Genomic DNA, 26,240 nt, shown 5'->3' with positions numbered 1-26,240 from the left:
CGATATATTTGCCAAGACTATTGCAGAGGCGTGGTTTTATTTTTTCTCCCGAAAAATCCAGAGATTCTCACCGATCAAGGCACCTCATTTATGTCACGGACACTGAAGGAGGTTTACTAATTGTTGGACATCAAGTCTATTACTACCACCGTCAAACAGACGGGCTGGTTGAGCGGTTCAATAAGACTGAAGACAATGATTTGTAAGTTTGTTTCCACTGATATCTGATATGAGGATAAATGACTTGACCCCCTGTTATTTGATGCAGCTACAAGAGATTCCCCAAGCTTCCACTGGGTTTTCCCCCTTTGAGTTACTGTATGGCCAAAAGCCCCAGGGCATTGTGGACCTGTTAACGGACACTTGGGAAGAGAGTCCAAGCCAAACTAAAAATGAAATTCAGTATGTATTGGACCTGTGAGCACCGCTGCACTCACTCGGTCAAATTGCACGCATTATTTTTGAAATAATTTTCGCTTCACTATTTTTTTTACACGTGCTTAAGACTTTGCCGACGTCTACAGTCAACGCAATAAAGCGTGTATTTAACCTACCAGATTTAGGATACGTGACTGCAAAGATATCCTCATCTTGAACTTCAAACGCCATACTGAACTGGATACTCTCTTCAGAATATGTCGCTTTTGGTATCAGTAATCCATGATGACAAAGGTACTTTTTGCGATGGTCAGTATTCGCCATAGTAAGCTTTGCTCCGGAATTCCCACTGCGCAATTTTTCCTGGATGTGTGGTCGTCCTGAATCTGCTTACAGCTGAGACGTGCTTTTTGTTTTAGAGGTGTAGCTGACAGAGAGAACCGTGATGCAGGAACATGGAAGGAGAGGCAATTTGATGATTGTGCGTACCGATTAGGCTGGCGGCCCGCTGGCCTATGGTAGAAGAGCTTTTTGTTTACAGAGTACAGATGAGGACACTGCTTCATCACTGATAAAATGTTCAATAGATTATCACTGCCTCATCACTGATAAAATGTTCAATAGATTATCACCGCTTCATCACTGATAACATGTTTAATAGATTATCACTGCTTCATCACTTATAAACTGTTCAATAGATTTGTTATGATCCTGATTTCTGACTGTTAGTTTATTCTGTGTTTTGGTAAATTTATTATTTTTCATATTCATGTCTGGTTTTCTGTTTACATTCATTAGTCTTTGCACTCGTCTTCCCCTGTGATGTCCGTGTCTTTATGTTGTTCTGAGCCCGAGTCACTTCCCTGTCTTCGTGATTCACTATTTGGGTGTTTTCTGGTTTCTGGTTTCCCACGATTCCTTCTCAGTCTTGCTTTTTCTTATCCTGCTTTTCGAGTCCTGAGCCTTTATATTCCTTTACCCCAGTTCTAGCTTCCTTGCTCCCGAGCCCTTGCCCTTGTGACATTCTGTCCTGTTTGTTTTTGTTTTCTGGATTCTCATTTTTGACACCTGCTTGCTTCTCTTGTTTTGTGGATCTCTGTACTGCATTTGGATTAACCTCCCAGTTTTTTAACTCTGGCTGTTTTTTATTGCGCTTTGTCTGCACCTTATCCTCCTGCTATTAAACCTGCCACTTTTCCACATCCCAGTGTCTGCTATAGGTTCCTCTGTCTCCCCCGGTGTGATACGGTTATCACTGCTTCATCACTGATAAACTGTTCAATAGATTATCACTGCTTCCTCACTTATAAACTGTTCAATAGATTATCACTGCTTCCTCACTTATAAACTGTTCAATAGATTATCACTGCTGCATCACTGATAAACTATGGGAGTTATCTTTGTGAGTACCTGCATATGTTTCACTATAGTGTTGTTTATTCTTTGCTGAACTACAGGTTTTTATTTTTGTTACATGGGGATGTGGGAAACAGACTTGAGGTTAGACTTCACAACAGATATCCCACCCATGCTCAAGTCATTTCCGGGAGATCACCTACAAGATGGGAATAATACATTTCATAAGACACATTTACAATTCTTGATTTTGGGCTACAAACTATGACATAACCCTTTTTTTTCAATATTATGCATTTATGAGAACTGCAGGGTGGAGCAATAAATATATCAATTTGATCTGGAGGGCCAGCTTGTTGGCCGATTGCATAGCTCAGAACTGGAAGAGTTCCAGGAACACCACAGTATGTCCTTTAGGGAGCTAGTATGCATGCCACAGCCAGGAGAGGGCAGACTTCAGTCTAGGCAGGAGGGATGTTATAAATGACCTTTTTTAACCCAGTGTGTCAGTCAGCCTACAAGAGGGTAATTGATTTTGGATCTGGTTGTAGGGTATGATTCAGACAGAATTAGCAGGATAGAGGTAATGGAACCACTTGGGACAAGTAAACATTCCACAATACGTTTTGATGTATTTGTACTTTAAAAAGATGCGATCAAATTTAAGTAATCTAGACTGAGTACAAATTATTGATTGCAGGACTGTGAATGAAAAGTGGAGCAGGTTCAAAAGGGTTATACTTGACGCACAGTGTAAATTCATTCCTAAGGAGCAGAAAAGTGAGTTGGAAAAATCTCCACAGTGGATGAATACAGCTATACATAAGAGTTTGTGAAAAAATAATAAACTGTATAAGATATATAAAAAGGACAGCACTGAGAGTAATAAAGATGAATATTGTAATATGCGTGCTAAGGTTAAAAAAAGGTTAGCCAAAAGGCTATTTGAAAAGCAAATTTCAGATAATGCAAAAGAGATAAGGGATAATGAGTTACTGGATAAATTACGTAAACTAAAGACAAATAAGGCAGCAGGCCCTGGTGGCATATTGCCAAGGGTACTCAGGATAATTTTTAAACCACTAGCAAGTATATTTAGACAGCAGTGCAATGCATACCCACGAACAGGCCAGCAGCAGACATTACATTTTTTTACAGCAATAACACGGCAGCAAATTAGATATGAAATACATGTAGATGTAAGCAAAACATAAGACACATTAAATACATACAGTAGTGTGAAAAAGTGTTCCTTCCTGATTTCTTATTTTTTTGCATGTTTGTCACACTTAAATGTTTCAGATCAAACAAATTTAAATATTAGTCAAAGACCACACAAGTAAACACAAAATGCAGTTTTTAAATGAAGGTTTTTATTATTAAGGGAGAAAAAAAAATCCAAACCTACATGGCCCTGTGTGAAAAAGTGATTGCCCCCTAAACCTAATAACTGGTTGGGCCACCCTTAGCAGCAACAACTGCAATCAAGCGTTTGCGATAACTTGCAATGAGTCTCTTACAGCACTGTGGAGGAATTTTGGCCCACTCATCTTTGCAGAATTGTTGTAATTCAGCCACATTGGAGGGTTTTCGAGCATGAACCGCCTTTTTAAGGTCATGCCACAGCATCTCAATAGGATTCAGGTCAGGACTTTGACTAGGTCACTCCAAAGTCTTCATTTTGTTTTTCTTCAGCCATTCAGAGGTGGACTTGCTGGTGTGTTTTGGATCATTGACCTGCTGCCGAACCCAATTTCGTTTCAGCTTGAGGTCACGAACAGATGGCTGGACATTCCTCTTTCAGGATTTTTTGGTAGACAGCAGAATTCATGGTTCCATTTATCACAGCAAGTTTTCCAGGTCCTGAAGCAGCAAAACAGCCCCAGACCATCACACTACCACCACCATATTTTACTGTTGGTATGATGTTCTTTTTCTGAAATGCGGGGTTACTTTTACGCCAGATGTAATGGGACACACACCTTCCAAAAAGTTCAACTTTTGTCTCGTCAGACCACAGAGTATTTTCCCAAAAGTCTTGGGGAACATCAAGATGTTTTCTGGCAAAATTGAGACAAGCCTTAATGTTCTTTTTGCTCAGCAGTGGTTTTCGTCTTGGAACTCTGCCATGCAGGCCATTTTTGCCCAGTCTCTTTCTTATGGTGGAGTCATGAACACTGACCTTATCTGAGGCAAGTGAGGCCTGCAGTTCTTTGGATGTTGTTGTGGGGTCTTTTGTGACCTCTTGGATGAGTCGTCGCTGCGCTCTTGGGGGTAATTTTGGTCGGCCGGCCACTCCTGGGAAGGTTCACCACTGTTCCATGTTTTCGCCATTTGTGGATAATGGCCCTCACTGTGGTTCGCTGGAGTCCCAAGGCTTTAGAAATGGCTTTATAACCTTTTCCAGACTGATAGATCTCAATTACTTTCTTTCTCATTTGTTCCTGAATTTCTTTAGATCTCAGCATGATGTCTAGCTTTTGAGGATCATTTGGTCTACTTCACTTGATTGAGAACAGGTGTGGCAGTAATCAGGCCTGGGTGTGGCTAGAGAAATTGAACTCAGGTTTGATAAACCACAGTTAAGTTATGTTTTAACGGGGGGGTGGGGGGCAATCAGGAAGGGGGCAAACACTTTTTCACACCACTGTATACGATAATATGTACAGGTAATGCACTTGGAAAACGAAATATGGACGAAAAGGTTTAAACAACCATAACTATTTGCTTATTTGCCTCAGTGAAAAGATATAACAGAAAAGAAAGAAGAGAAAATGAAAAGAAAAGCTAGAGCTGGGGAGATGGTGGGTCTTCTAAAGTGAACTCAGCAGCGAAAGGCAATGGCAGATGAACTGCTTATATTCACTTGTGTTTATGGGAGCAACATGTGGGTGAACTTGGACTGAAAATCGGCTAAAGTAAAAATGATAGAAAAAAGGCTGTGGATGAGATTCTTGAAAAGTTGAGACGATGTATCATCCAAACTACTGTAAAAAGGAGAAATAGAAGGAAGAGAAAAATATCTCGAGGAGGCCTTTATTATATTTGCATATTGCATAGGAATATTGTAACAACAGGAAGCAAGAATTGATGCCATGGGTCTTTAATCACCGCAGTGAATTTGTCTTCCTTTTCTGCGCTGTGAGGGTCCTCCGGTCACCCCAAAAAAAAAATACCAAAAGAAATTGACTGAATTTGTATGCTTTGGTGACCTGTTATCTGAGGTTGCGTACACTCTGGAGCAAAGGCCTCTCAGTATTTGGCTGCATTCATTTTTCCCTCTTATGTAAATGAGAGATTTCAGTTTTTGATTTTTAATACATTAATCAAATAAATTTAATTTGCACATTAGCAATGTTGTATAAAATCAGCATTACATCCTCTTAAGAACATTGTCTACTTGTTACTTTTAGAATGGTTTTAAATGTCCTCCTCAAAGTATCTAAGGGAGCAGAATCTGATGCAAGTCTCAAAAAGAAACGTAAAACATACTTTAACATTGCTTTTACCTAATGTATTAACACGTAACCTGAACACCACTTGAGCCAATCAGTTGAGGAATGGGAATATACAGACATCATTTTAACTATATTCTCCATTCTTCACATATTTAAAATTGCAGTGAGCACATTTGACCGTGACCATACTTGTGCAATACGCCGGGAATTTCACAACTTAATTTGCATGTTCCTCGCCAACTGCTCGAGTGCTGGTTTGCATATTTCCTTTGGAATTCGGTGACCGCTGCTGGCCAACTACTTAATTACAGGGTGAGTATGAACGTGCAGTACAACTGGAACCAATAATTTGGTAAATGTTTCAAGTGTCAGAACAGGTACATTTTTTACTGTATATCCCAGTGGCCTTTATTGAAAAAAGAATATCATGCATTAACTATTCAATGAAATAACTTGTGGCAGGCTAATTCATTCGGTGTTATTTCCTGATATGCCAAGAGTGCTGCTGGGAAATATGTTTCCTGTTTTCCAATGTGAACTCTCTTGCAAAAAAGTGGGTCGCAGAAAAGAAAGGATAAAAAAGGACCAGGAGGAAAAGGTAGCAAAACTACCTAAACTGGACGGCTTTCTGTGAAAATACTCGCTGAACTGCTACCCTGTTTCCAGTAGCGAGAAGACAAAATATTGATAAATGTTAGTGGCCAGCTTCATGTCTTTTTTGTTTTGGTAAAGCCCCCCCCCCCTTCTGGAAAAGTGTGCATAAGAGTCTTACTATGTCTTATTCAAAAGCCGGTAAGCTTTCTCACTGAGTGTTATTTCTTTGCAAATAAATACGAAAGTTAAACTCGAAGTATAGCTATCGTTTTTTTACTGGGAAGTTTCATCAGACGATGCTCACCTGTGAAATGTTAAAAAGGGCATTTTTCCCTAACAGTGGCAAAACAGGAGTGGGGGGATTTCACCTTATTTGCCTTTTGTAAATACACATACTACAAGAAATTAGGTAACGTCAGAGTACTTTTCATGGCAAGGGTCCAGTGAACGAAATGCCTAATGGTTTGTAATAACGTGATAACTCTGAGAAACATCGATAGAATGTCGATGTGGAATTGTTTACTTGGAATTTCTCTGGAGGAATTATTTTTGTGCTGTGGCATACTTCCACAAAAGTAGTGGTGTAATCGCTGTTTTGTATCGGCTCTCTGGAATACGGTGTGCTCACATACAAGGCTATCTGACCAGTAACCGTAATACAGTTGCCAAGTATAGGTGTACCCACCATTCCTGATCAAAAGACGAAGGAATAAGTTCTGTCACCATGCAGCCGGCTAGGTTTATGGTATGTTGAACTGATGACTAAGACACACTTGAGCTAATGACATTATCTTTCCAACGGTGTATAGTTTGTTAGGGGTTAAAAAAAACAAAACATGAATAGGAACAAGCAAGAATAAAGAGCAAGCTTGCTTTTGAATAATATATAGTATGTGAAATTGTGGAATGTGTTTGAATTATTGATGGGGGTTGGGTATTTTTACAAAACCTTCAATAAATGGACCTCAATACAACATGGTGTTATTGTGATTATTGTACTTTTTAATAAGGGGGGGTCCTTTTGAAGTTTCCAAATATCCTTTTTGGAAAGCTGTCTAGACATAGCTTAGAGAAAACAATGATTAATGCTTATTTTTTGGTCCATTGTTTGAAATGGGATTTGAAAGGGGATTTTTTTTCCAGTGTTGTGACTTGGCTCCATTGTGTTTCTAAGCACACCAAACCTGTAGTCAAAAGGGTTCAATAATAGTAACCATTTGTCATTTTCAAGTTTGTGTTAAGAAATGGGGTAATACTTAAGGGGTTAAGTGACTATTGGACTATTGGAATTTTTCCTTCCATTCTTCCACAAATTTTAAATCGCAGTGACCGCTGAGTTTGTGGATTGTATATTCCACTAATTCACACTTTTTTCAAGAACCTTAGAACATTTCTCAGGGTCCCAAGTTTTATGATGAATGAGGATGTCACACCAGAATGAAGATTGGTCACTATTGAACTGCTTGGTACAGTGAGAGAAATATAAAACTCTTTACAAGTTCTCTCGACTGTCTACCGATGATGCGGCTACAACTCTCATGTCCTCCCTCTCATCTTCCTTTGACTCTCTGTGTCCCCTCACCACCAAACTAGCTCGGGCCTCCCCCCCCAGTCCCTGGCTTTCTGATGCTCTACGAGCTGTCCGAACCGAACTGCGGGCGGCGGAGAGAAAATGGAAAAGGTCCTGTCTCCCCAGTGATATGGCTTCCTTCCATGCCCTCTTATCATCTTTCCATTCCTCTGTCTCTCTAGCTAAATCTTCCTTCTTTCACTCGAAAATTAACGCGGCCGCCTCTAATCCCCGCAAACTGTTTTCAACTTTCTCCTCTCTTCTGGCCCCCCCTCCCCCCCCACCCCCCTCATCACTCACACCTGATGACTTTGTCTCCTTCTTTGAAAAGAAGGTCGATGCTATTCGCAATTCCTTCTCCCAACCCTCCACCCCTGCTGACCCTCCTACCCTCCCCAACTCCCTAACCTCCTTTTCTCCCCTCTCTGACGCCGACACGCTGAAACTCCTTACTTCCCACCGCCCGACCACCTGTCCTCTTGACCCCATCCCCTCTCCCCTCCTACAATCTATATCTGAGGACATTCTCCCTTTTCTCTCCTCTCTAATCAACACCTCCTTCTCTTCCGGCACCATGCCCTCTTCCCTGAAGAGGGCCAGAGTCACTCCCCTCCTCAAAAAACCTACTCTCGATCCCTCTGCCCTGAACAACTACCGGCCTGTCTCTCTTCTTCCCTTTCTTGCTAAAACCCTGGAACGGGCGGTCTGCTCCCAACTGTCCACTTATCTTCTCCACAACAATCTCCATGACCCCAACCAGTCTGGCTTCAAGAGTGGCCACTCCACTGAAACCGCCCTGCTCGCGGTCACTGAGGCACTCCACTCTGCTAAAGCAAAATCCCTCTCCTCTGTCCTCATCTTCCTCGACCTGTCGGCCGCCTTCGATACAGTCAACCATGAGATTCTGCTCTCATCGCTGTCTGGGATGGGTGTCACAGGTTCTGCACTCGCTTGGTTTTCCTCCTACCTCTCTGGTCGCTCCTACCAGGTGACTTGGAGGGGCGCACTCTCCGACCCTCAACCCCTACGAACTGGAGTCCCGCAGGGCTCGGTTCTTGGCCCTCTCCTCTTCTCGCTATACACCATGTCTCTTGGTTCTGTTATCTCTTCCCACGGCTTCTCTTATCACTCCTACGCTGATGACACCCAACTCTTCATTTCCTTCCCCCCTGACACCCAAATCACCACACAGATCTCTGCCTGCTTGGCTGATATCTCTGCATGGATGACTTCCCATCACCTGAAGCTCAACCTTGCCAAAACTGAGCTTCTCTACATCCCTGCTAAGTCCTCTCCGTCAATCGACCTCTCACTGACTGTGGAGGACTTTGTAGTTTCCTCCTCCCGTACGGCAAAGAATCTTGGGGTGACTCTTGATAACTGCCTCTCCCTGGCTCCACAAGTATCCTCCACTGCCAGAACCTGCAGGTTCTTTCTGTTTAATATACGCCGCATCCGTCATCTCCTGACGGAGAAAGCCACCCAGCTCCTAGTCCAGGCGCTCGTCATTTCCCGCCTGGACTACTGCAACTCCCTCCTAGCCGGTCTCCCAGCGTGCGCCATCAAGCCCCTCCAGCTGGTCCAGAATGCTGCAGCCCGCTTGATCACCAGTCAGCCCAGGTCGGCTCATGTCACCCCGCTTCTCATTGGCCTCCACTGGCTTCCTATTGCCGCACGCATCCGATTCAAGGCCCTAGTGTTGGCATTTCAGGCTGCTAAGGGGACTGCCCCACATTACATACAATCCCTGATCACTCCCTACTCCCCAGCTAGACCACTCCGGTCTGCCAGCTCTGGTCGCCTTACGATTCCCTCTCTACGGGCACCTGGCGGTCGAGCTGCACGTTCACGCCTGTTTTCCGTTCTGGTTCCTCAGTGGTGGAATGACTTGCCTACCACTGTCAGGACAGCAGAATCCCTCCCCCTATTTCGACGCAGACTCAAAACACACCTCTTCAAACTCTACCTTGGTCCCCCCTCCTGATTTACCCCGCCCCCCCCTTCTGATACCCCTATCCCTGTCTAACCCCCCCCCCCCAAAAAAAAAAAAAAAAAAAAAAAAAATTGCACTTATGATGACGACTATATGTTTAGAACAGCAGTCCAGGTGTATTTCTCTAGTTCTGGATGTGATGCTTTGACTTGTGGTAGAACCTATGCACTTGTAAGTCGCTTTGGATTAAAAGCGTCTGCCAAATGACTAAAATGTAAATGTAAATGTAAGGAATTAAACAGCTAAGAAAATCAGCCGCAGCTCAGGACAGAACTGTGGTGCCATGACAAGTGTCTGACAGACCTCAGCAGCAGCCAGGCCAGAGGGCTTAAAATGAGAGTTCAATAGAACTGAATGAGTAATTTGCAATATGCAACTGTGGATATAATTATAGTGATTTCTACATGTACCTTTGATTGTGGGAGAGAAAACATATGAATCAACATTTGAACTAGGAAACCTAGAGAACTAAAAATTATTATTATTATTTTTTTCATTACCAAATACAAGGCGAATGATTGCCATATACTTCATTCGCGAGCACTGGTGTTTTAATAATGTTTTCTAACTTCTTTGTTTCCAAAATCTCAGCTGTGTGAGATGAGGAGCTCCTAAAGTTTTATTATACTCTGTCACTCGTCATCCCATGGAAATGTAAAACTGGTTCCTTCCATCTCTTTTTTTATAATGGCAGAGAACCTGGCTTCCTGTTCAGCATTGAAATGGTTTCTCCAGTCTCCTGTGGTTCCTGCAAGACCAACAAAAGAGAAACACTAGCACTGGTATATGGGGAAAGACAAGTGGCATGTTATTTTATTCAGTTTGTAATTATGACTGTGTTTGTCAGTCATATGGCTCTGTGTGAGCTGATGGTCTGTGCCCACCTCCCTTTAATAAAACTAATACTAAGCTCTCCCTCAGTTCCCATGTCTGTCTTCTATACATCCGATGCCTTTCACAATTTGCGTACCAACCCTGTCTCTCATACCATCTACAGCTGAACAAGCCTTACATGCACAGCTTATACATCATGACTATACCTGGAACCTCTATTAGCCCTCTGTCCATTATTGCTTGTCTGTACCTTTCCGCAAGAACGGAGACTTGCTGCTGTCCATGATGTCCTGTGGCACCAGGGAGTAGTTGGACATGATGTTGGTCTTCATGTTGTTAAACTGGCAGTGATTGGCCACCTTCTCCAGGACGTCAGGACTCAGCTCTCGGCCCAGGAACTGAGCCATCCTAAGCACGGCTGCCCTCAGGTCCTGGAGGAAAAGTACTGTGGTCAGTCCTGGTCGAGCAGTCATAGTTCAAGTCAAGTTGATTAATAATATATACAGTACTGTGCAAAAGTCTTCGGCACCTGTATAACATTCTGTACAGACAAGATTCTTCCAAAAATAATTCAATGAAAGGTCCTCAATAAATGTACATTACACTTTAGTAATTTGGCAGAATAGTTAAAAACTGTTTTTTGTGACTGCATCAGTTTCAATAAGCAGGGAAGTTGTTCCAAGCATGTTGGAGAACGCAGTTCTTCTGCAGACGTTGGTTGGCTCCTTGCTTCTGATCTCAGACAGCCTTGATCAAGTTTTTATGTAAAATGCAGGAAATTGCTGGCAGTAATTTGTTACTTTTTTAAATTAAATACAAAAATGTCTCTGTAAAATTTAATCTTTTGGAAAATGAATATTTAAAAAAAAATATTCTAGTTTACATATAGTAATATTAATAATCACATACTAAATATTTTTCTGTTACAATGTTTTTCTGAAAATATTGATTTCACTGGTGGACAGTAGACTGTTGCTTCTCTCTGCACTCACTAACCTGCCACTGATCTGAGCTGTAGAATGATAGCAAGTTGTAGGGACTACAACTTCCACATTCCCACAGGAGAATTCTGCGACGTCCACCACGAATGACGTCTAACTTGGTTCAGCCAATCCCGTAATGGCGGGAGCAATAAACGGTCCCGTATAAGAGCAAGACACATTCTTGGGATCTCTCTTCTGGCTCTTCTGCTTCTTCTTCTGCTTCTTCTCTTCGACGCACCCTTTTTGGCCAGTCGCTTCAGCTCATCTGCTCCGAGACTCGGACAGAGGCTGAATGCTGCACAGCGCACTACCAGGCCTACGGACACACCCAGTTACCTCGCGGTAACTACGTGGCCTATAGTGAGTGGAAATTGTTGTACGCGGAACGCTACATCAGTTTACCCCAATAAAGCTCAACAACGAAACAGCAACGAACTTTTACACCTGGAAAAGGACCAGCGGATCAGACGACAACGCGCTGCTAAGACGGGAACACCCCAGCCTGCGCATCTCTCCCGGACACCATTCACAGCACCATCGCCGCTTCTACAAGGACAGCATGTCTTTTGGATCCAGCAATGCGTATGGACTCAGTAAGAAAACAAACATTCAGGCATAGCCAGTGTTTAGTTTAGTCTTAACTGTTTTTGTGAATCTGTGTTTCAATATTTACCATCCAACCATTGTAATGTGTTTGGTTGGCTACATATATATGTACGTGAATTGATTCGCCGTCTTTTGCGCATATATAGAGTAAAACTACGCAAGTAGTCCCTTCTCACAGCTAACTCTAACTCATTACCACACCCAGAACTCTAGCGACACGCGCGCTTGCGCGCGCCACACACACGCACACACACGCACACACACATACCAAACTAAATTTCCTTACTAACTTCCCGTTAGTTTATCTGTTATGTGTTTGTATGTTTGTTTAATAAATATATTTTATTAAACCCCGGTGTCCGTTTTGGAATCGCATAGACATGAGAGCCGAGTTAAAGCAGTCTTTCGAAGAACTTCCAACCTTCAGGTTATCGGTATGTTTAATCATTAGTATTGGTTATTTTAATTATTAATTAAAATACTAAATTTGTGGTTAGATATTCCTGATAATAGTAATTTTATGAGACTGATTACTTTTTGCAGTTATACTGCTACACAACGTTTAACTGGCGCCCCGGTTTCGTAGAGAGTAAAATCCCTGCGTTATTTGGCGGCCCGTGCGAGGACCCTACATAATTTGGAGTCCCGTGCGAGGACCCCTACATATTTTGGTGCCCCGTGTGAGGCAGACTAGCTTTGGCTCAAATTTCATGTCTTGTGACTTCATAACGAATTCCCCTTCCTAATTTGGAGCTCTGCGTGAGAAAGACGAGCTTTGGCTCATGTCACGTGACTCCAGAACGAATTCTCGACATTCTTTCTCAGCTAAATTGCCACCAGTGCATTTTTTTGAAAATACCGCTAGATGTCACCCTTGTACCATTTTTGAAAGCCTGCATGAGCCGCTTTCTCAATATACTGCCCCCTCGTGTAACATTGTGGCATTACATTCGTAATCTTACACGGTAGTTTGTTGATTGGCATTTACCTTCCGGTATAATACGTATTATCAATAATAGTATTATTAACCGCACTGTATTATTAATTATAATTACTTTGTCAAAGTAATTTTAATAATTAATTGAATTTTACATTTAAATCCAAATTTAATTGTAATTTCAACCAATCACATTCTGGTATTTAGGATTAATGTGATCAGCATCACAGTTCCTATTTTACGGTCTGAATATCCGCCATATGTTCGGTCATTTTGCTGTTGTTGCATTGCAGTACCGCTAGTGCAACTCGAGTCCCTGTGTGATGCTATAGCTACCTTGTACTATAGTTAGAGAATATTCAAAGAGCGTTTTAAATTCTTTATCCTTCATCACAACTTGTATGTTGGATTGTGATTTTGGTGAACAATTCATTGCCAACTTTTAGGAGCTCAAGGCCCTTGTGAAATAGTTAACTTCAAGAGTACCCTCTTAAGTTACTGATTCAGCTTTTAGCTTTATTTGGCGTGAGATATGCAACCCATATCTATTGATGAGTACCTTTCCTTTTTAGCCCAAGGTTTAGCACCTGGCTACGTAGCTTTCCTGAATCAGATGAACCTCACTGATTGTAGGAAAGAAATGTTCTCCTTAATCAACGAGAAAGGTCACTCCCCCACCCAGTCAAAAGACCCAATTCTAAGTTGTCTGGTCTTGAATTTTGCCAGACAGATTAGTCTTGCTCTTCAGAGCAACAAAAACTTAGAATCAGAGATGGCATACCTCAAAGGACAACACACCAGTGTTTTACTTGAGCTTCAAACTGTTGGCAAGAAAGCAGTACAATACTTGCGTGATCTGCATTCAGCCGAATCAGATCTTTGTTCCTACAGAGAGGAATTATTTCAGTTGAAGAGTGGATGCCACAAGCTACCACATCCACTCTCTTCTGTAAGCCTGCTTTCTCAGGCTTGCCCAACTCCAACTTCTCCTGCTTCCTCCTTACACCACAAGGCAGGGGAAGGGGGGTCACAAATTGATTCGGGTTTGTCAGATCCCGGTTCCACAGCTTGCTCTGATGGAGACTCGTCAGTCTCCTCAGATTGCAGTGCTGTTGACCACCCATGCAATGGTTTGCCCACCTCTTCCCTGGAGAGGGAAAGGGGGGACTCCGTCCCAACGGTGGTCCATCTCCGCAAGGGAGAAACAGTCAGGCAAGTACAGGACTGCACCTTCCATGCCCACCCCTCTCATGAGGAGGTCAGGGAACCCTCCCGTGGACACGGTAGAGGAGATCTAACGTTATTAATTGGGCACACAAAAAGCAACGCTAATCCCGCTAGCTTTCCCTTTATAACTGAGAGGATAGGTGACAGCTCTGTACAGTACACTGACAGCGACAATTCATCTTCTGCCAACCATTGTGAGAATGACAGTTTTGTAGCTCCACCCCCTAAACCAAACCGAGGACGTCGAGCTCTGCATGAAACGCATTCACATTCAAATGTGATTTCAGTCTCTCCTTCTCCAAACAGGCAGACTAGTGCAACTTCACATGGTCTTCGCTTTGAGGAGCTAGAGGCCATGGCGAAGTATGTCCACACATTTGACCCGAAGGACTCCGAATTTAACATTCAGAGTTACTTGAGGGAAGTTGACTACTGTCTCTCGGATCTGCCCAGGGCAACCGATCGAGAAAAGGTACGACTTGTATGGAAAACCTCAACCAGAGAGATCCATACATTTATGGAACAACTTCCACCACAGGTTCGTTCCAGCTATCCCAAGGTTTGTGAAGCGTTGGTAGCTGAGTACCTGCCACGGTTTGATCAGGCCACAGCCATGATCAAATCTGTGGAGGTTAAACACAGCCGTACAGAAAGACCAAAAGACTTTTACCAACGTCTTAAACATGCTTTTTTCCAGGGCAGAAACGGACCAGGCTTAGATGAAGATCAAGCCTTCAAATCCCTTTTTGTGCACAACCTGCACCCCTGTGTCCGAACTCATGTTTCACTGTTTTCAAGGGGCCAGCACTCAGCCCTTGAATTAAGAAATGAAGCCCAAATGGTCTGGGACACTTTAAGGATTGTGCCCAGGAACGAGGTATTGGAAACAGCTGAGCACGTTGTTCCAACCAAGCCCGCCGGCACTTCCCAAGTTGCCCCATTAAAATCTAATGGCTCAAAACAACGGCATGTGAGTAAGTTCCCGGTTAAGAGCCACCGTGGTCGCTTCTCACACTCTGATTCCAGCCGGAATTGGAGAGAAGACCGACCCGGTAGGCCCAAGCCTCAGAGTCACCAGCATGACTCTGATAGGGAAGATACCTTGTCTGAAGAGAGCTTCTTCAGTTCCTCTGAGGACAACTAAAGCCTCTAACCTTTGTTCAGTAGTGTGTATGCCTTGAGTAACCACTCCAAAGAGCTATCTGGTCTTGTTCAACCTCCATCAAAAGACGTTGAATAAGACTGATCTATAGCCGTGGTCTCCTCACAGGCAGACTCCCAGCTGAAGCTTTGACCACTTTCTTTTGCACACCTTTCCTACCAAAGGGGGGTGGCAAAATAAACTGGTAGTTTATAGCAGCCACTTAGATTTGCATGTAGCAGCAGCAAACGCAGATCGTAAGTAGGTACTGTAGAGTTAAATCCGACACCTGCTATAACTCATAAACGTTCATTGCTTCTTTCTACACCTACTGAACCATCGTAAAGTATTGCATGTAGAAACTACAGTGTAATCTTTACAAGTATATCGCCACACCCCAGTGTGCCTTACTCCACCTCTTCCCCAAGCAAGACAAGACCACTTGTGAGCTTACCACATCATTTAGAAATGAGACCACCTCTCCATTTCCTTCCTGATGACACAGCCATAAGGTTAAGCTTGGATACAGAAAGCTGCCCTAATTTGAAAATGCCCCCACATATTTCAGATGACAACCCTCATCAGCAACCTGACTGTAGGGACTAGAACAATTGGTCAGTCTGAACAAGACTTCCAAAAAGGCTACAGCCTCTCCATCCTAGACCCCTACATCATCTGAACATTTTCATGGCTGGGTCATTCCTGTTGGTGCTCCACCTTCTGGACACCATCCAATAACTAACAAAACACCTGAACTAACAAAACGACTAACCCTTTCACCAAGGTTTCTCATGTTTTGTGACAATGTATTCACTGTTCGACCTTAGTGTTTCACATTGTTTGTATCATGTGTTTTAGACCAGTTTAGTTAATTGTTGATAAATGCCTGGATGTTTGTCAGTCAATTGTGAACTGTGTTACCGACCCAATGTACTTGACCTGTGGACTGTGAACTGACTTTTGTGCTCTCGAGGAACACTGGCTTCAGCCGCATCCTGAGACCACAGGGGGGATGTAGGGACTACAACTTCCACATTCCCACAGGAGAATTCTGCGACGTCCACCACGAATGACGTCTAACTTGGTTCAGCCAATCCCGTAATGGCGGGAGCAATAAACGGTCCCGTATAAGAGCAAGACACATTCTTGGGATCTCTCTTCTGGCTCTTCTGCTTCTTCTTCTGCTTCTTCTCTTCGACGCACCCTTTTTGGCCAGTCGCTTCAGCTCATCTGCTCCGAGACTCGGACAGAGGCTGAATGCTGCACAGCGCACTACCAGGCCTACGGACACACCCAGTTACCTCGCGGTAACTACGTGGCCTATAGTGAGTGGAAATTGTTGTATGCGGAACGCTACATCAGTTTACCCCAATAAAGCTCAACAACGAAACAGCAACGAACTTTTACACCTGGAAAAGGACCAGCGGATCAGACGACAACGCGCTGCTAAGACGGGAACACCCCAGCCTGCGCATCTCTCCCGGACACCATTCACAGCACCATCGCCGCTTCTACAAGGACAGCATGTCTTTTGGATCCAGCAATGCGTATGGACTCAGTAAGAAAACAAACATTCAGGCATAGCCAGTGTTTAGTTTAGTCTTAACTGTTTTTGTGAATCTGTGTTTCAATATTTACCATCCAACCATTGTAATGTGTTTGGTTAGCTACATATATATGTACGTGAATTGATTCGCCGTCTTTTGCGCATATATAGAGTAAAACTACGCAAGTAGTCCCTTCTCACAGCTAACTCTAACTCATTACCACACCCAGAACTCTAGCGACACGCGCGCTTGCGCGCGCCACACACACGCACACACACGCACACACACATACCAAACTAAATTTCCTTACTAACTTCCCGTTAGTTTATCTGTTATGTGTTTGTATGTTTGTTTAATAAATATATTTTATTAAACCCCGGTGTCCGTTTTGGAATCGCATAGACATGAGAGCCGAGTTAAAGCAGTCTTTCGAAGAACTTCCAACCTTCAGGTTATCGGTATGTTTAATCATTAGTATTGGTTATTTTAATTATTAATTAAAATACTAAATTTGTGGTTAGATATTCCTGATAATAGTAATTTTATGAGACTGATTACTTTTTGCAGTTATACTGCTACACAACGTTTAACTGGCGCCCCGGTTTCGTAGAGAGTAAAATCCCTGCGTTATTTGGCGGCCCGTGCGAGGACCCTACATAATTTGGAGTCCCGTGCGAGGACCCCTACAAAGTGCAGGGAAGACTGCAGACCCACTGAGCAGTGTTGGTGACTTTCCCAAGGAAGCTGATGTCTGCTCAAAAGTTGGTAAGTTTGTCCCAAGGCTCCTTTTTGAAATAAAATCACTAAAGGGGGCCTGAAAACACTCTGAATCACAATGCGTCACAATGCTCTGAAAAATGTCTCCTCCTTTCCTCCACTCATCTTCTTCCCCTTTCTCGAAATTCTCCAATATGGCAACAATGCACAAAAAAGACAGCTGATGTTGCCAAGAGGGTGTAGCTCAACTGCACCATTTCTTCATAGGTCATATAGAGGATTCTGCCTTCAATATCTGTGTTTCTCCAGCTTTTCACATGATCTGTCCACTTGCCAAACATTACTGCACAAACACAAACAGAGGAACCTTACTATGTTAACCAGAAGAATAGCAAGCATCACCACAAATCTATGCATCCACCTGCCAACACCTATTCTCTGCCCACCACGGGTCCCTTCCCTCACCCTGTCCGGAGAGAAATTTGTCCAGGAACTGGTCAAAGGTTCCAGGATCATCAAGGAAGCTGGCCATCCCGTGGTAATGAAAGGATGAAACGGCAACGTCTTTAGGGTTCCGGGTGACGTAGATCACCTAGAGAGTGTAACAGAAAAATCAGATGAGTGAGCTACAATGATTAAACCGCTTGTAGCAACTATCCCCCCCCCACCCGCCCGCCCCCCCAACCGTAGGTCACACCTTTATTGCACAATTACTGAGTTTTGAGGGCTTCTATGACACAGGGCCCTTCATTTTCCAGCGAGGCTATCACACTTCAAATCAACATCCAGGCCTGCTGAGGCGGATTAGATCAACCAAACTTCCTTCCACCCAACAGAATGACACAAACTAAATAGTAATAGCAAAGAGGTCCTACCTTGGCCTTGGAGGTATAGAAAGAGGGGGGCATGAGGTGGTAGGGCCAGTGGGATACCATAGCCCGAGGAGGGGGGCTGTCGCCCAGAACCAGGGCAGCGCGGGTCTCCTCCAGCCAGGGAACTCGATCCCAGTTTGGCATGGTCTGTACTGGTGTCAGGTCCCCGCCATTTAGAATCAGGGGCAGAATCTCTTGCATCCATGTTGTGCCTGAGCAGAGACAGTTGTGATTATGGCTCATTGCCATGGAGCTCTCATTACATCATGCTAGCAAGCATTTTGTAACATCATCTTTACTTTTTCAAAACTCTTCACACAGTTAGCACAGCAGCAGTCTCTGTGTACTAAACTGTGGATCCTTTTTTCATTGATTTAACACAAAATGTGAGACGGGTGCGTGGGGGTTGGACCCAAAATGCACGACTCAGAAACAATAATGGAATAAAGTCCCGTCAGGGCTTTATTTGGGACGAATCCCAGGAGCGTAGTCACAACAAGCAAAGTCCATACACGTAGATCCAGCCAAACAAACGATAAACAAACAAAAAGCACGGTGCCGAGGGAAGAGGCAAACTCGTAGTCGGTAAACGTGCAGGGAGGTCCGGTAGCAGGAGAGCTGTCAGCGGGGCAGATGTACAGGCGGACGGCAGGCAGAGTCGTAGTCGAGGGCGATGCGGAAGTCGAAACCATAAAACAATCAGCGAGGAAAAAGTACAAAGACGGTAGGCGAGGACGTGGTCAAAAACAAACATGGTGTGAAAATGGTCAACGAAACAGAAATCAATAACGATGGTCGGTAAACCAGGCTTGGAGCTTAACGTGAATCAATCAGAAACTACTGCTCAAGAGTTGCGTAGTAAAACTAGAGGCAGACAATTTCGCAGTGAACAGTAGCGCGACTGGGATATAAATGCAGGTGTAGACAATTAGTTAGAGCGTAGCAAGGAAATGGAAAACAGGTGCGATGGATGACAAGTTTAACAAGGTGATTAGTAATCGTTAGTAATAAACCTATCCTGCCCTAGCATTAGTAAATTAGTAAATGACATGCACGAGAAACGTAAGGTAACGTGAACACATGATTAGTTTGTTAGTTTCTACCCAACCCTGATCTAGCGTTAGTAGTTTTAGTAAATAGACAAATGGAAACAATTAGGGAGTGAATGACAGAGAGAGAGAGAGAGAGAAAAGGCGGAACGCAAGGTTTGCGGAAAGACATGTAAAAGTGTATGTTTAAACAGTAACCAGTCTACGTAACAATAAACATAAATCAAAACATAACACAAAACGAAACTAAGACGATAACCATTCAACATAACAAGGTAATATAATCGTAACGAAACATAACTAGACATGACGAGACAATAAATCGTAACAAGAAATAAACTAAACAACATGACGAACCTAGACTAACATAATACACGATACGACAATACAAGACTAAGACAAAATGAATAAACATAAAACATGGTGAGACAGACCTGAAACGTGACAAAATGCATTCAATAATTCAAAATACATTCATTATTTTCTCACTCAAAGACAACCACCAGCAAAATGTACAACACTTTTTGTACATCTTAAAATACTGTTTTCAAAACATAGCAAAATTGAATTAGAAAGCAATTTCATACATTTCCGCTGGCAAGGAATTGGCATGGACCTCCTCGGACCATTAGAGTGCAGCACAAAAGGATATTACTCTGTATTGGTCATAGTAGACTATGTGACCTGGTATCTGGAGGCGGTCCCCCTCCACAATATATCTGCCAAGACTATTATTTTCCTCATGGAGCTGGACGATATATGACCATGGTCCACACGGCCCCCCTGAATGCAATGAATGCTGCATGCCAGGACATATCTGTGGAAGATCGCCTGGGATCAGGCATTCAAAGAGGTTTTTTCCCAGGTGGATGGCAAGAGAGGAGATAAGATGTGACATAGATGAGAACTTGGCCAAAATGTGGTTTACTAGCATTTATCAATGTGTACATATTCTACACGTATATACAGTATGTGTGTGCTTTTTCCTACTATGGTATTAGAATTGCTGTTTCATGTTATGTTTCATTTTGTGTATTTTGCGTTTCCATTTTGTGTTGGCATTTTGGAATTAGAGTACTACTGGATATGCAAACATGGTAAAAATAAAGCATATTGAGGAATATTGCTGCATTATTCATTCATTCCTTTAAAGTATAATTTATTACATTGCATAGAAAGTACCATTCTTATTTTTTATTGGGATTTTGGGTGTAAGAAAATGATGCATCTTGTAATGTCACTTCTTTTTAGTGTTTTTGGGTCATTCTGTTGTGAGTTACAAAGTGATCTTGTTGGGCGAGAATTGTAAAAAAAGTAATATATTAAGTAGTAGGCCACTCCCCCCCCCCCCCAAAAAAAATGCTGTCTGGGATTACCTGGAGAGCCAGAAGCAATATTCCAGAAGTCTGACTACAGAAGAATTGCAGCAAGTTCTCCAATACGTTTGGTACAACCCAACTGCTTACAGTTACAGGACAGTGTAGGCTACCTAAGCGAATTGATGCCGTTTTAAAATTGATTTTTTTTTTTTACATGTGCTTAAAACCTTTGCACAGTAACTTACGTCTACAGTCAGCGCAATAAAGCGTGTAGTTAACCTACCAGACTTAGGATAAGTGACTGAACTGTGATCTTGAACTTCAAACGCCATACTGAACTGGATACTCTCTTCAGAATGTGCCACTTTTGGTAACAGTAATCCATGATGACATAAGTAATTTGTGCTATGGTCAGTAGTCGCCATAGTAAGCTTTTCTCCGGAATGCCCACAGCGCAATTTTTCCCGGATGTGTGGCCATCCTGATTCTGCTTACAGCTGAGACGTGCTTTTTGTTTTAGAGGTGTAGCCGACAGAGAGAACCGTGATGCAGGAACATGGAAGGAGAGGCAATTTGATGATTGTGCGTGACGATTAGGCTGGCCTATGGTAGAAGAGCTTTATCTGTTTCGATTGCCAACAATAGCCATAAACCGCATGGGGGAGAAGTAAATCTTCGCGCTGCATGTGAGGATTTAGTGGGGTGGCTTAATTCAAAGATTGGAGCGGTGATAAAGAGACAGGTCTACTGTGAGCACTCTATAGGGGAAACTGATACCTGTGAGAGGAAGGCAAAATGAACAAATTCATTCAGGATTCCCTGCGTTCCAACCCACATTAAGCAGACATCTCTGTGGTGTTTTTGTTCTTCGCACCATTCTCTGCAAACCCTAGAAACTGCTGTGCGTGAAAAACCCAGGAGATCAGTAGTTTCTGAGAGACTCAAACCACCCTGTCTGGCACCAACAATCATTCCAGGGTGAAAGTCACTTAGATCACGTTGATGTGAACATTAACTGAAGCTCCTGACCCATATCTGCATGGCTTTATGCATTGCACTACTGTTACATGAGTATGTTAGTAGTTGTCCAGAGTCACATGACATGAGCACGCGCACACAACAACTAAGTCATATCAGGCTATAAAGGGAGATGCTGGCCATAAGGCATTTTAGGGCCATGTGTCAGAAGGCTTAAGCAGAACACAATGGCACTCATGAGGAGGTACTCCACTACACTTGCAGTAGGCAATACCAAAACATATGCATGAAGGAGCTGACAGACCCCTGAGGACACAACTCACAGATCGGACAATGAGCGAGCTGCATCATGTGACATGTTCTAAGTGTTATGTATGTTCTCTGAAGATCAGCCACCATAGATATGATGAGCTCTCATGATTTCAGCATTCCTGTCAGCATTTTTGTCTGGCAAAGTGATTATTTGTCTGGCAGACACACTTGTGATTGGGCGTTCCATGAATTCCATTCCTCCATTGAGATAAGTGGACATAAAAAAAATATAAAAAAATTCTCAGAGTACAGATGAGGACACTGCTTCATCACCGCTACATATGCCTCATGATAAAATGTTCAATAGGTTATCACTGCTTCAACACTGATGACCAATAGTTCAACAGTTTTGAGAGTGATTTTTAAGGACAGATAAAGAGGGGGGGTTGAGCCTAAATGGGAGTTATCTTTGTGAGTACCTGCATATGTTTCTCTATAGTGACGTTTATTAATTGTTGAACTACAGGTTGTAGCGTAGTGGTTAATGTACATGACTGGGACCCGCAAGGTCGCCGGTTCGATCCCGGGTGTAGCCACAATAAGATCCGCACAGCTGTCGGGCCCTTGAGCAAGGCCTTAAACCTGCATTGCTCCAGGGGAGGATTGTCTCCTTCTTAGTCTTGCTCTGGATCAGAGCATCTGCCAAATGCCAATAATGTAATGTAATGTATGTTCTCTGAAGATCAGCCACCATAGATATGATGAGTGCTCATGATTTCACCAGCCAGAGAGGGAAACCTTTAGTTGGCTGTCGTGAGAAAGCGAACTGATTCAAATCCTTCAACAATCTTTGGTACGTTAACAATGTGAAGGTTGCATCGGCTGTAACAGTGAAAGCAACAGGGACGTGGTAAACATGCATGACTGCCAGAGCCTATTCCGCTAATTCACACTTTTTACCATACCACAAACCCACATTTCACTACACCTGACAGCTGGCGTCTGACCGTTTAATAGCCAAATGGACAGAACTGGGGCAGCCTGTAACATAGTGGTTAAGGTAAATCACTGGGACACCCAAGGTTGGTGGTTCTAATCCTGGTGTAGCCACAATAAGATCCGCACAGCCATTGGGCCCTTGAGCAAGGCCCTTAACCCTGCATTGCTCCAGGGGAGGATTGTCTCCTGCTTAGTCTAATCAACTGTATGTTGCTCTGGATAAGAGCATCTGCCAAATGCCAATAATGCAATGTACTTCATCCTTGTCCTGGGAACCAACTACACTTGCAACCAACTCTTCACCAGGTAATTTCAAAAGAACAGATTTAAAATTCAAATGTGGTGAATAATAATACTTTCATAGGACACATTGCAGGCTCATTCATAGTATTCCTCCTGCAGGACATTGCCTGCTAATGACATAATGTTAAAAAAAATCTGATTGTCCCCACACTCTCTTTTTGTTGGGAAAAGTGATTATTTGTTGGGGAGGTTTCACACTTCTCACCTATGATAGGACGTTCCATACATTCCATTCCTCTATTGAGACAAGGGGAATAACTTTTTTTTTTCTCACAGTACAGATGAGGACACTGCTTCATTACTGATAAACTGTTCAATAGATTATCACTGCTTCATCACTGATAAACTGTTCAATAGATCATCACTGATAAAATGTTCAATAGATCATCACTGCTTCACCACTGATAAAATGTTCAATAGATTATCACTGCTTCATCACTGATAAACTGTTCAATAGAATATCACTTCTGCATCACTGATTCACTATGTGAGCACCTGCATATGTTTCACTATAGTGTTGTTTATTCATTGCTGAACTACAGGTTTTTATTTTTGTTACATGGGGATGTGGGAAACAGACTTGAGTGCTGGTTTGAGGTTAGACTTCACAACAGATATCCCACCCATGCTCAAGTCATTTCCGGGAGATCAACTACAAGATGGGAATAATACATTTCACAAGACACATTTACAATTCTTGATTCTGGGCTACAAACAGGAGACAAGTACTGATGCCATGGGTTTTTAATCACCGCAGTGAATTTGGTTAATCTTTTAAAGACGTGGGACTTGCTGTGATAGTTTGATGTTCTAAAAACCGCTATGTGTGCCTGCCTTATTGCATCTGATAGCTGGTACTGTAAACCAATGGCCATTCCTCCATGCTGGTTTGTCTGTGGCTTTACTGAAGAAGGGAATAGCTGGACATGATGTTCATGATGCAAAACTGACAGAGATTTCCATGACCTTTGAACTGTCATAGTTTGTAACTGCCATATTCAAAAAAGGTCCTTGAGATTAACAGCAAGCCCTGCTCAGAGAGTTGCGGATTCCTGTAATTACCTCAGATTCACCAAATTCTGTAATATCTCCATGTGAAAGGGGATAAGCTAAAAACTAAAGCTAGCTGTCGACAGCACTCCCTACATGTTTGCTGCCTTCATGCATGTAAATGCAAATGCCTGCATTTTATGCAAAAGGGAAGTGTAACTGTAAAGTTCAGGAGGACTAGCATGATCTGGTATGGTGTTTTGATCATTCCAAGCAGTTCCCCTCTGCTCAGGAGGGCATAGTGGCAAATGCATTATATCCTACAAGTGAATGTGTTGTGGAAATGCCTTCACGTTCCATAAGGTATACTGCCCAGTTCACTGCTGATGTGGTGTTGAGATAACAGCAGATGGGGAGTGTCTGATGTCTTGCTTTTAGTGCACTGCTCCGACAATGCACCCTCCTCATGAAAACAGGAAATTCCATTTTCAAAATCTGTACACTTTCCAAAATCTTGAGTCTCCCTCCCTCTCTCTTTCACTTTGAGAAGCTTTCATGGTAATCCATGCATATTTTCCCACATTTAACCAAATTATCTTTTGTAAATTTGAGATTTCAGTTTTTGATTTTTAAGATTTACATGTAATGCAATGTTTTTGCACATTAGCATTGTTGTATAAAATCAACTTCATATCATCTTAAGAACATCATCATATCATCTTTTCGGAATGATTTTTAATGTCCCCCCTTTTTACAAGTCTGTTCATAGCCTTGCACCACAATATCTTAAGGATCTGTTTTTAAATGGTTTTAAAATGTCACAGTTTAAAACCATTGATCTCAAGGCACTTGAAGAAACGGTGTGTAACCTTAAAAACTCCACCTGCTGCCTGGATTCGCTACTCACTAAATTCTTTAAAACAGTATTTAGCTCCCTTGCACCTGATTTACTGCAAATAGTAAATAGTTCCCTTCAATCAGGCATTGCAGGAAACTGCTGTGGTCATACCGCTACTAAAAAAGAGCAGCCTAGATTCCTCTGAAAAGAAGCTACAGGCCCATTTCTAACCTGCCACTTATAGGTTAAATAATTGAGAAAACGGTCTATAAACAACTTAATGAATTCTTGACGTCATGTAGTCTTTTCGATCATTTTCAATCTAAATCACAGGCCTATTCACAGCACAGAGACGGCTCTTATTAAGTTTTTAAACTACATTTACCTAAACACTGATGCAAATCTCCGTCCTAGTGCTACTGGACCTTAGTGCAGAATTTGACACCATTGAATATGGAATACTTCTGGACACACTGGGTAGGCTTATCTGACACAGTTTTAAAATGGTTCAGGTCCTACCTACAGGATAGGGACTACTTTGTCTCACTCTATAATTTTACATCTGATCGTACAAACATGACATGTGGAGTTCCTCAAGGGTCCATTTTGGGGCCAGTTTTATTTAACTTATACATCCTCCCACTTGGCAAAATTCTGCAGAATAACAACATTGCCTATCATACTTATGCCGATGACACACAAATTGATAGCCCTTTCCCAAGATGACTTTGCACCAGTAGACTCCCTACTGGACTGCACTGAACAAATCAATAACTGCCTGTGTCAGAATTTCTTACAATTAAATAAAGACAAAACTGAAACTATTGCTTTTGGAGCCAAGGTAAAAATGAATGCTTACCTATAATCTCATTCCTTAAAATGTAAAGAACGTGTCAGAAGTCTCGGTGTCATTCTTAACTTAGATTTAAACTTCAACTTCCAAATCAAGTTAATAACTAAAGCAGCTTATTATCATCTCAAAAATATAGTCAGATTTAAGGGTTACATGTCCAAGCACGATCTTGAGAAACTTATCCATGTCTTTATATCTAGAAGACTAGACTACTGCAACAGCCTTTTTTTGTGGCTCTCCAAACAAGCACTTAGACAGCTTCAACTTATTAAAAATGCTGCTGCTCGAGTCTTGATTAATACCAGAAAGGCGGATCACATTACTCCCATTCTTAAACCACTACACTGGCTGCCTGTATCCTACAGAATAGACTTTGAAATCCTGCTCCTTGTCTACAAATCACTCAATGGCTTGGGACCAAAATACATCTCGGATATGTTGGCACC

The 26,240-nt window shown here is 42.6% G+C and overlaps 1 protein-coding gene across 1 annotated transcript; it reads right to left on the bottom strand.

Moving 5' to 3' along the window:
• Positions 1-9,775: 9,775 nt before the first annotated feature.
• Positions 9,776-21,415, bottom strand: LOC133137655 (sulfotransferase 2B1-like). Its single transcript, XM_061255998.1, has 7 exons — positions 20,865-21,415; positions 18,217-18,425; positions 17,807-17,933; positions 17,591-17,684; position 17,449; positions 10,434-10,614; positions 9,776-10,097 (listed from the first exon to the last, which is right to left on the bottom strand). Exons 1-7 carry the CDS (start codon positions 21,004-21,006, stop codon positions 9,982-9,984), a joined length of 870 nt encoding a protein of 289 aa, XP_061111982.1. The 5' UTR covers positions 21,007-21,415; the 3' UTR covers positions 9,776-9,981.
• Between the last annotated feature and the right edge of the window lie 4,825 nt (positions 21,416-26,240).

This window comes from Conger conger, chromosome 1 (genome assembly GCF_963514075.1).
Source record: "Conger conger chromosome 1, fConCon1.1, whole genome shotgun sequence".
Classification (NCBI taxonomy): Eukaryota; Metazoa; Chordata; class Actinopteri; order Anguilliformes; family Congridae; genus Conger; species Conger conger.
The sequence above is the reverse complement of the archived record's forward strand: the minus strand, read 5'-3'. Positions and strand labels throughout refer to the sequence as shown.

Coding starts and splice junctions, on each gene's coding strand:
- LOC133137655 (XM_061255998.1), bottom strand. CDS start 21,006: ATGGCGACTACTGACCATAGCACAAATTACTTATGTCATCATGGATTA. Junction 18,426..20,864: donor AGTCACTTATCCTAAGTCTG/GTAGGTTAACTA, acceptor GTCTCTGCTCAG/GCACAACATGGATGCAAGAG. Junction 10,098..10,433: donor GTCTCCGTTCTTGCGGAAAG/GTACAGACAAGC, acceptor TTGGTCTTGCAG/GAACCACAGGAGACTGGAGA.